This window comes from the organism of the source record quoted next, unplaced genomic scaffold (assembly GCF_019419815.1).
Source record: "Pyrus x bretschneideri cultivar Hongxiangsu unplaced genomic scaffold, Pyrus_bretschneideri_v1 Contig24, whole genome shotgun sequence".
Taxonomy (NCBI): domain Eukaryota; kingdom Viridiplantae; phylum Streptophyta; class Magnoliopsida; order Rosales; family Rosaceae; genus Pyrus; species Pyrus x bretschneideri.
The window spans coordinates 282,563-293,288 of NW_025999546.1; the positions used below are offsets into that span (position 1 = coordinate 282,563).

The following is a 10,726-nucleotide window of genomic DNA, read 5'->3' on the forward strand; positions in this document are numbered from 1 at the left end:
GCTATCCCTCTCATCTGCTCATCTCTTACTTTTATTTCTTTAATTCTTTAGATAATAATCCATGTATTAATAATGATAAACACAATAATCATCTTCGTTCTCGTGGTCACTGGTCACCAGAAAATAAAGTTATCTTTTTTGGCAAAAAAATACAAGATAAAATATGCGGCATTGGATTTGATATTAAACGTCAAAATTAAAGTGCATTTTTAAATTACTAAATAATTAAGAGAACGTTTAATTTTATATATTTATTTTCACAGGATGTCAGCCCATTTTTATTTATGAATTTTTGTTGAGAGATTGTTACTTTTTTTTTAAGCAATATTTTATATTAAGAAAAAAAATGTATGAACTTGAAATACAATTAGTTGAAGTGAAATGTTTTAACCGTCAAAACAATCACCAGTTGTACTATTTATCTTCATTGTACGTTAAGTATAGGTTTGTTTTGGAATATCTTATAAGATAATGGTTGCCGGGGTCACAATTTACGTTCAAGGAGTGGTTTCCACCCATTTCAATTCACTATATCGATTCTTTTATAAATTATTCAATCTAAACTGCTAAAATAAATAAGAAAATGCAGGAGGTGAAAAGATGAGTGCACAAAAGACTCTCGGTTAAACTGATGTGGCCCTTTTACTGTTGTGACAACTTTTGTTATTTTTTGGTTGAACGTTGTTTCTTGGTTTCAAGCATATGACAATATAAGAGTGACAAAATATTGCCATATGGATGAAATTGTTTTTAGTGTATCGGAAATAAGGCACAGTAAAACAAGTGTAATATTAAAGTGGGTTGGAAATTTAAAAAAACAATTACAATCAATTGTATTATGGCACTTTGTGTAACAAGTTGTGTTATCGGTATACTATAATTTTATTTTTCATATATATGAAGAGGAGATTATTTTCATTTAATTTTTGTTTATGAATTAAAATAAAGAAAACACAGTGGGAATTAAAATGAAAGTAAAATACGTTATATAGTGATGACTGATGCAGGTGGAGCTGAGCCAGAGTGAGAAAGGAAGAGAAGAAAATGACGATGGTATTTTTGGTTTGTTTACGGTGAGAAGGCAGAGGGGAGGGGAGGGAAAAGAGTGGTGCTCTGGTGTGCTGTGTGTCCTTTTGATCCCCCCACAGCCTACTACGTGATATCCAAAGCCGACTCACAGTACAGAAAGACACCCAACAGCAGCAGTTCCCACTTCCCATCTCTCTCTCTCTCTCTCTCTCTCTCTCTCTCTCTCTAGAGTTGCTGCTGAAGTTCACATCAATCATTTACTCATATATTTATTGCACCCACATTCGGTTCCTTCCCTTTCCCTAAAAGAAGGTAAGAGATTTGTCCTATTGGATAATCCAGTTTTTGGCGTTTCTTTCTCTCTCACTTGTCCTTGTTCTTGTTCTTGTTTTCTTGGGACTTGTGGTTCTCTGCTGCTCAATCAGTGGTTTTATTTCAGCTGCGCAATATTTAGGTACTCCCGCAATTCTCATCTCTTTTTCTCTTTTGTTTTTGTTCTGTCGTGATGCTTGCAAATTAACTTTGTTTGTGTGACTCTTGACTCTGCTTTTTTATCTGTACTCTCAATGTTTCTGATACTTTGGGGGTTCCATCGTGCTGAATTGTGTACTTTGTATGGAAAAATTTTGTGGGTTGAGCTTAGTTTGATGAAATTTGAATTTGGCTGAGCTTAGTGTGTTGACATTTGAACTGTGTTGGTTGGCTTGTTTTAGCTTCAATGGTCTGTTGGATGCAAGAGTTTTGTTGTTCAGTATGTTGATTACTAATTAGTAATTATCCACTTGCCCCACAAACAAGGGGAGGGTTCTGAAATTTATTGGTTTGATTAGTCTTGGATTTCTATGCAACTGATTCTTAGAAGCCTAATCTTTGCTGTTCTGATGGGAAACTGCACAAGACGATACGAGTAATGGAAATTTTTAAATTCAGGTCAATCCACACAAAAAGCTTCATAATTTGAACACAGCCAAGACAATCTGCTTAGGTGAAGCATTGTTGACCTCATTGATTTGTTACTTTCTTAGATTTTGTAAGTGCATCTTCTTTTCCCTGTTTATCTGTATAGAGTGGACTGTGGTTGGCTTGAATTTAAAGGAATGCGAAGTTGGTTTTAGGTTAATGTAATTTGACCAGAGATTACTAAATTAGTGTGAAATTGAGTTGAAGACTTGTCACATGAGGTAAAGAGGGCAAGTCAATTGCGTCCTATGAACAACCCTTACAAATGACACGAGATGTTTTACCTTGAATGGAAACTTATCTGTTGTTAAATTGGCTTGAATGTTCATTTATTTAAATGGAAACCCTGCTTCACTTACTGGCTGAGGTTTGATAAAACGCCAAATGGGCCTTATATTCATTACTTCTTCTCCAATAACATCGCTCTTTGTATAAATGCATAACTAATTGTGTGTATGAGATACAACACGTGTTATGCTGCTGTGGTGTATATTGAATCCACGCGTATAATAATGCTTGTACAATCATTAATACAGTATGATGGGTTAAAGTTCAACATTTAGGATTTATGTATTAATGATTCTACACTCATTATTATATGGGTGGATTTGATGCACTGCGTCAGCATGCTACATGGTGCATTCGATAACACAGTAACTTCTTGAATAAATGAACTGAAACACTGTGAAAGTACCTTATATTAAGAACATCCACTGCGCCAGCTTTCCTTCTCTTGGTAGTTTTATGTTTATTCGAAGAAGAAAGTATGATCCTGTCTTTTGTTAGTATCTTTCTTATATATGGGAAATCTATCAGAAAACTAATCATGTGTATAACAACTATTTTGAGCTACAATTCTCAAGGCCTGAAGCCGAATTCCATGATTTGTAAACTTGGGTTTGTGATACATAATCCAAGTCCACTCAGGTAATTGTATGTTATTCTTTCTGTATAACATCATTGAATAATTGGTTAGAAAGTCGTTAACTTCATTAGGAACATTACATTACGTTAGTTGATTTGTAATGGGACTGTTTGATAATGAATGTTCTGCGATATTGAGTGAATTGTCAGATAAAATCCTGAATATGATTTGGCATTAGTTCGACATTAAATTGATCAATTAGAGCTCTGCAGCTGTGCAAGTTAAAGACTTTGTGTAGCTTTGAAGTTAAAGACTTTGTGTAGCTTTGAAGCCGGGTTCTTGCATACAATCAAAGCTTCTTCTTGCTGAAACCGACCATGGGTTGTTATTTGGTGTTCTCCTTTGATTTATTCCACCCAATTGATTTATCTGCTTCTATGACTTGTAATGAAATATTGAGGAATCTCTTCTTGGCGTGCAAAGCTTTGATATTTTTCTCACTGTAGCCCCCTTATATGGCAGGTAGTTGGTTCTGAGAATTCACTAAAAACTGAAAAGCAAAAATCAGATAATGTTTTTTTTCTTATGTTTCAATTTTGGAGGTGAGCTATGCCAAAATTGTAATGTTACCTGCTTTGGTGAGGTTTAGAGCTATATTAGAGGTTTCAGATCTTCCTCTCGTGGTCTTATAGTGTTGTTTTTCGACGTTGTTGTCTAAATACTTGTGGTTCTCCACTGAATGTTCATACTGGCTCTGTTGTCACTCCATATCAGTTCAGTTTATTAAAGTTGAGAAAATTGGATTGAAATGGTGAAAGTCACAGATCCCGTTTTGATATTCATAACGGTACTTGTTTTTACTTGTTTATTCTTCAAATATTAAATAGTTATTGCCATGTGTATTGTTAGACGTCTAGTTGGGCGCAAATGGTCAAGGGATTTGAAATTTTCAACAATTGTTAAGACCTCTGAGTACATAAGGAACGGTCACTGTGGGTGAGTATACCTAAAACCTTCTGTTTCTCATCTTGCCAAAAGCCTTCGGCAGCCTTTCAGATAGTGTTTACGTTTTTCTAATGCTGTCATTTTGAGCACTATAACAGCGTTTTTTTTTTTAGATAATAATAAAAGTAATATTTATTATTCAATTTTGTCTACTTACTATGTGATGCTATTGTCTTTATGCTTTCCTTTTATCTTAGAAATAGGACCCTAGAAAGAGAAACTCTTAGTCCCCCACATAACACTTTAACACCCTCTGACATTGATATGCCATCGAATTTCATTACTTAATTTTTGTGATCTAATTGTCGCTATTCTGTTGATGCACAGGCCGTCCAAGATCGTGGCTTTAGATATAATGGGGAAATTTTTGTGACCAGAATGGATCCTCAGGCTTTTATTAGGTTGTCAATAGGCTCACTTGGACTAAGGATTCCTGGAACACCTTTAAAGTCTGAAAAATCTGGTATTCATGCATTCTCTTCCCCATATTCATGTGAAATTCGCCTTCGAGGATTCCCTATGCAGACAGCATCAATTCCCTTAGTATCTTCTCCTGAAGCTGCTACACCTGATTCTCATAGCACTGCCTCCAGTTTTTATCTTGAAGAATCTGATATTAAAGCACTGCTGGAACCCGGCTGTTTCTACAATCCTCATTCATGTCTGGAGATCGCTATTTTCACTGGGAAGAAGGGATCCCACTGTGGTGTAGGGACCAAAAGGCAGCAAATTGGGACATATAAGCTTGAGGTTGGTCCTGAATGGGGGGAAAGAAAGTCAGTGGTTCTTTTCAGTGGGTGGATAGCAATCGGCAAAAACAAGCAGGAGAATGGAAAATTGAGTGCGGAGCTTCATTTGAGAGTAAGGCTAGATCCTGATCCGAGATATGTTTTCCAGTTTGATGATGCAACAAAACTTAGTCCTCAGATAGTTCAGCTTCAAGGCTCCATTAAACAGCCTATTTTCAGCTGCAAGTTCATCCGAGACAGGTGATGTGACTTATTTTAACTTTATAATTTACATTACTTGTTCAAGATTTTTGAGGATGCTACAGTTTTAAGATTTCAGAACTTTTGTCTGTCAAATGTTTATACTGGTTCTAGATTCTTGTTCGATGAACAAGGATTGCTGAGTTGTATGGTTTTGACTGCATTAGTTTCAAGAGGCAATTTGTCGTTTTGAATTTGCAGATTGCAGTGTAAGATACAACTCGGGAGTGCCTAAAAAAAGTTTGTTGATTATCTTGCCACATCATTGTCATACGGTCTTTTGTATTAAAAAACTCACTGTACTTGTCTTGTGTCATTTTCCCGAGTCCCCTTGTTTGCCTCATCACAAAACAGCTTCTTTCTTATTTTCTATTTGATTTTCAACGTGTGCCTTGTCAGGAATCAAGGTGACCTACAATGTTACATAATAAATTTCGGATTAATCAGAACTTTTTAGTTTTATTAATGAATATCCAGGAAGTGTTCGATACAGTATCCAACGCTCCAAATTTCCTCTCTTGCTATGAACAGTTTGGTTTTCTAATTTGAATTCACAATTGTGTCGATGTAGTTTTGATGGTTTAATGAATTTGCAGGGTTCCCCAGGTGGATCCACTGAGCACATACTGGTCAGGTGCTGCTAACAATCCTGATCTGGATACAGAGAGAAGAGAGAGAAAGGGATGGAAGGTGACAATACATGATCTCTCTGGCTCGGCTATTGCAGCAGCCTTTATAACAACCCCATTTGTTCCAGCAACAGGTTGTGATTGGGTTGCAAGGTCCAACCCAGGAGCTTGGTTGATTGTTAGTCCTGATGCTTACAGGCCTGATAGCTGGCAGCCATGGGGAAAGCTTGAGGCATGGCGTGAGCGTGGCATCAGAGACTCCGTTTTCTGTCGATTTCGCCTTCTGTCAGAATGCCAGGAGGCTGTGGATCTCTTCATGTCTGAAATCCGCATCAATGCTGAAAAGGGTGGAGATTTTTCCATAGACACAGACAAACAGATGCAGGCAGCAGCGGCAACAGCAGCCGCCAGTCCGATACCAAGCCCCCAAACCAGTGGAGACTTTGCAGGTTTGTATCCAGATGTTGGTGGTTTCGTCATGAGCTGTAGAGTGCAAGGGGAAGGAAAAGCCAGCAAGCCATTGGTACAACTAGCAATGAGGCATGTGACTTGTGTGGAGGATGCCGCCATCTTCATGGCTCTTGCAGCTGCAGTTGATCTCAGCATTGAGGCATGTAGGCCCTTCCGGAAGTTCAGGAAACCCTCCTGCCCTTCTATATGATTCCGTGCACATAAAACAGCTATAGTTTTTATTGATTGATGTAGCATCTGGCATTATGTACAGGAAAACTCTTATTTAGAACTCTCAAAGATTGTTTAAGTACTCATTCATGGTACCAGTAAGCCAACACGGCGTCGTTATACATCTCGTTGGGCAGTATACTATTTTATCATGGGAGGATAGGCTTTGGGAAAACATATAACTTTTTGCTTATAAATCGAACTGAAAACTTGGTGAATTTCTTCATTTCCTCGGAGAAAAACCCTAAAAGCCTAGGAAATTCTAGAGTCGTTGGCTCTTACGCAGAATTAGGTGCCCTAAATTCGTTTAGGCCAATACAGTTGGATGCCTTGATAAGCAAGAAAACTTATGCATCACCGGTTGTGGGTTGTATGCAATCGGATACACGTACAATTTTCTGTTAAGCAAATATTCAACGAGGAGTACACGGTAAAACCAAGATGTCACTTAAAAGAAAGGGAAGAAGAAACAATTAGGTTGGTTCTTTTGATTCCATGTCGTTCTCACACGTTATGGACTTATTCGGGAACAGATGGATCCAGCAGGAAGGAAAGGGAAAGAATAGAAGAATAACTAGTATCAAATCTTTCGTTTCTTCATTCAATAGCATAGTTGCAAACAAACTGAAATTCAAAGATTGTCGAGGGAACGGAAAATATCAATACATGCAAGAGAATAAGGATCCATAGAAAACCATCGTACGAAACAGAACAAAAGACGATGGAGAACCAAAACCACGCGATGTTAGCAATGTTACAACAACCATCACATTAGGCTTCTGTTGTCTGAAACAGTGTATCAACTTCTCCAATAATGGTTCGAGCTTCTTCAATTTCAGGACCTTCCTTCTGGTTCAACTCTTCTTCTACTTCAGCCTGAAAGTAATTATGTTGCTTAACAAATTGGGGTTATCGGAGTCGTTAATTGAAATTAGGGTTAACCAAGACTGTACATACCAAAATTCCTTTCAGGTCAGCTAATGAGGCCTCCAAGCGTTTCCGGCAATCGGGAATCATCATCCTAGATTCAGCCAGCACATTTTCCTGTAAGGAAACCAAGAAGACATGAATTTTATTTGGAAGGGATATGCATCTATCCATTTAACTTTTCATTTCTTCAGTTTTTACTTCTCAATGAAGTAGCTTAACAAAGGAAATAGGAGAACTTCAAGCAATCAGAAGTAAGATTGATTCAATGGCCTTCAGTTTGAACATTAGGTGATGGGAAAAACTACTATAACCTATTTAGAACTAATGGGTCTCCAAAAAATAAAAAAAACATAGAACAGTCAATCAACTAATTAATGCATTTTAAACCTTCATTCTTTTGTCAAAAGCTTGTAAATTACCACAATTTTTACACACAAGCAAGCAAACAAATAAGTTATCAGCCAACAGGAATTTGGTTCGAAAAGTTTACTACTAGAATTAGTGAAAAATAAGAAACAAAAATTTAGGAATTATTTTTCTACTACTGCGGTACAGGCTTGGCAAGTGACTTTCCACATTTATTCATGGGTGCAAAGTACATCTTACCCATTTCTGAACATTATAAGGTTACAATAACGATATAATATTAAGCAAACAAGTAGAACAAGTTGATTGATGCCGAAAATATTCAAAAGAAAAACGGCAACCTAATTTGAGAAATCTTAACGAAGCTGTATACTTAGCAATCCAGTAATATATACCCACTACAAGGAATGAAATATACCTAAAAGGCTAGAACACATAAAATCCAAAAACAGTTGATAACTGACTCGCATATGACAAACAGAATATATGACAGGTTGCCGCAATCAAAACAGCTAAGCAACATAGAGAGAAGTTCAGGAACTTATAAGTTTAGAAAACCCAGAAACCGTGTTATTCCTAATTGTACAAGGGTGGTGCTATCCACACACCCATTTTTACCTCTCACACACCCCTTTCAATTTCTAGAGCCATCGGAACGAATGAATTGAAGAAGATCAATGGACAAATTAACAAGGGTGTGTGAGAGGTAAAATGGGATGTGTGAAAAGCACTATCCATTGTACAAATTTTGACTGAACAAATAAAAATCTTGAATTACCACATAACAAATTTGTGGGTTTCAACTAATCAAATGTCTGCGACAACAATAGTTTTATGAGGAGAAGAACTGCAAGATTATATTAATTAAAAGAAGATGACAACTTAATGATTCTACATGGTGTCTGATGCATGTCATGACTCGTGATTCATGACCAAACCTGTTGCTTCAGGTCATAAGGATCAGCTCCTTTCTCTTTCATGTCTGCTGTTTTTGCAGCTTCTCTCTCAACCTCTTTCTCATATGAATGAAGCTCCTTAACGATGCGTTTGCAAGTACCAGTCTTGATTTTCAGATTTCTTAGGGTTGCCATGGTAACCTATCAAAAGAATCACTTTCTTGAGCATGTACAAAATATGGGACCATAATAAATATTCAATCTGAGCTTTCTTTTCATCAACACATGCTATTTCAATGGATTTAAACCAAAGATACGATTCACGTTGTCCTCATTCACGTCAACAACTGGCGGAGTGGCGAAGCCAAGAATTTATCGTAATGGGTGCAAAAATAATAATAACAATAGCAGTATCAAACAGAAAAAAGACTTAGATTAACAATATTTCATTCCTACTAGAGCATATATTACTACACAAACGTGCACCCGTTGCCGCGCTACACTGGAGTTGTACAACGGATAGAACAGATCATGGTATAGTGTTTCAAGAAGAAAACCCCATCAATGGTAAACATCTCAAAAGGGAAAATACAATCTACCCAATGTCTGATTGTTAACTTTAGCACATAAACAAGCATAAAATAAGCAAAATGCAGACTCAGAGGCACAAAATTTTGAGTTTTAAAAGGGTAAAGTAAACAGATCCATCAGTGGCCGAAAGATTCATGATTAAGATAGCATTTGGGGAATTTCTTTCAGGCATTTGGTCGAACACATAAGAGGATTGGAGGCAAAGTCCAAAACCCTTGAAAGAAATATATGAAAAACGTGCCCAGTGAGGGCAGTGATCTAACATTCAACAATCTAGATGAGAGAGAGAGAGAGAGAGAGTACCTGTTGTAAATATAGGAGCTTTTGGGTGGGATGCTGCTCTTACAAGTGAGGGAGAGCAGTACAATGATGGCAGCAAACTGGAGACGAAGATGAAGTGGACAAAACCCGATTCCGTATTCTTTCGCCTTTTCCTCTCTTTCGGGTGTGTTCTGCTGTGTCCAATCCTCTGTGCCAACCCTGTGACTAGTCTAGTTGTTTGACATCTGTCCCTTGAATTAACACCCACATAACAGAGGATAATATCACAAACACCCCGAGGATTTTCTTGTTTTCATTTTCACAAAACTCCTTTAGGTTCTAGAAATTACACTAAGGATTGGTTTGGGATTATTGTGTTTAAAAACTGCTTCTGCTGTACTTTTTAAAAAAATGCTTCTACTGTATTTTTTTTTGGTTATGCTGTGTTTTAAGAATAATCAACTGTAAAGTAAAGCAGATAAGCATTTAGTTGATTGTGTTTTAAACGTGTTGTGATTTTGAAAAGTAATATAAAATTGTTTGGTAAATTTTAATAAAAAATTAATATGATTGTATATAATGACAAAATGGACATAGTAGTAGGAGCCCGGGCAACGACAGCAGTGGCGGGTTGGTGGGGGTGATGGTAGTAGCAATGATGGAGGTATGGTGGTGGTGCTAATAGTGGGATGTGATGGTTCAGTTGTAGAGGTAACAATGGTGGTAGGGAGGTTGTAGCACCGGTGGCAGCATTGTGGTGATGGTTGTGGTGCTAATAGTGGGATGTGATGGTTCAGTTGTAGAGGTAACAATGGTGGTAGGGAGGTTGTAGCACCGGTGGCAGCATTGTGGTGATGGTGGTGGTGTTGGCGGCAATGGTGGCGATGATGGTGGTGACTATGTCGGTAGTGACGGTTTTGATTGTGGTGGTGGTTGCGGTTATGGTGATGATGTTGGCGATGGTGGTTGCAACAGTGGTGACAATGGTGGTGGAGGCGGTTGTGGTTGTGGACACAGTGACGGAGGTTGTGGTTATGGTGGTGGTGGTGGTGGCAACCTTAATGGTGGTGGTAGGAAATAACAGTCACTTTATTCTCTAAGAGATAAAATGTGTGTGGAATGCTAAAAATGTCATTTTCAAAAAATTAATGAAGTTATTACAGCAATTGAAAATGTTCATTAAAGGCTCAAGTCAGCCTTTTATTAAAGTAGCTTCTAAAAGTTGCTATTTTGGCCACTTAGCATTACGATCTAATCATATTCCTCTTCACTTGTAAGTGAGAGGTCTTAGATTAATTCTTGCTAAAGACGAATTTGAATCACATTATTGCTAGCCTATTGTGAGGCTTAGCCCACTTCCTCATCCTTTAATGCAGATAATATCGTTTATTCAAAAAAAAAAAATATATATATATATATATATTAGCCAACTATTTGCCCTATTTTGCAATATGTTCTCAAAACTGGGGAGGCGTTACCCCTATTGTATATCAGGGGGTTTACAGCTTTTGATATTTGCTCCTT

At 37.4% G+C, this 10,726-nt stretch overlaps 2 protein-coding genes across 7 annotated transcripts; one reads left to right on the forward strand and one right to left on the reverse strand.

Annotated features, from left to right (window-relative positions):
- Nucleotides 1-1,144: 1,144 nt before the first annotated feature.
- LOC103951663 lies at nucleotides 1,145-6,282 on the forward strand. Of its 6 annotated transcripts, XM_048585985.1 has the most exons (5): nucleotides 1,145-1,483; nucleotides 3,377-3,456; nucleotides 3,764-3,850; nucleotides 4,187-4,848; nucleotides 5,445-6,282. In XM_048585985.1, exons 4-5 carry the CDS (start codon nucleotides 4,238-4,240, stop codon nucleotides 6,136-6,138), a joined length of 1,305 nt encoding a protein of 434 aa, XP_048441942.1. In that variant the 5' UTR covers nucleotides 1,145-1,483; nucleotides 3,377-3,456; nucleotides 3,764-3,850; nucleotides 4,187-4,237; the 3' UTR covers nucleotides 6,139-6,282. The 6 variants fall into 6 exon arrangements, with proteins under 6 accessions (XP_048441942.1, XP_048441940.1, XP_048441945.1 ...); XM_048585983.1 differs by lacking the exon at nucleotides 3,377-3,456; XM_048585988.1 differs by lacking the exons at nucleotides 3,377-3,456; nucleotides 3,764-3,850 and having other exon boundaries at nucleotides 1,145-1,341; nucleotides 1,455-1,483.
- A 451-nt stretch (nucleotides 6,283-6,733) lies between these two features.
- On the reverse strand, nucleotides 6,734-9,401 carry LOC103937358 (tubulin-folding cofactor A). The gene is made up of 4 exons (XM_009347303.2): nucleotides 9,245-9,401; nucleotides 8,393-8,551; nucleotides 7,116-7,202; nucleotides 6,734-7,034 (listed from the first exon to the last, which is right to left on the reverse strand). Exons 2-4 carry the CDS (start codon nucleotides 8,543-8,545, stop codon nucleotides 6,930-6,932), a joined length of 345 nt encoding a protein of 114 aa, XP_009345578.1. The 5' UTR covers nucleotides 8,546-8,551; nucleotides 9,245-9,401; the 3' UTR covers nucleotides 6,734-6,929.
- Between the last annotated feature and the right edge of the window lie 1,325 nt (nucleotides 9,402-10,726).

Bases quoted from the DNA above. Each gene is read 5' to 3' on its own strand.
- LOC103951663 (XM_048585985.1), top strand. From the start codon at position 4,238: ATGGATCCTCAGGCTTTTATTAGGTTGTCAATAGGCTCACTTGGACTA. The intron at 4,849-5,444 runs GTGATGTGACTT...ATGAATTTGCAG, and splicing joins TGCAAGTTCATCCGAGACAG to GGTTCCCCAGGTGGATCCAC.
- LOC103937358 (XM_009347303.2), bottom strand. From the start codon at position 8,545: ATGGCAACCCTAAGAAATCTGAAAATCAAGACTGGTACTTGCAAACGC. The intron at 7,203-8,392 runs GTTTGGTCATGA...GTTTCCTTACAG, and splicing joins CTTATGACCTGAAGCAACAG to GAAAATGTGCTGGCTGAATC. The intron at 7,035-7,115 runs GTATGTACAGTC...AATTACTTTCAG, and splicing joins CTGACCTGAAAGGAATTTTG to GCTGAAGTAGAAGAAGAGTT.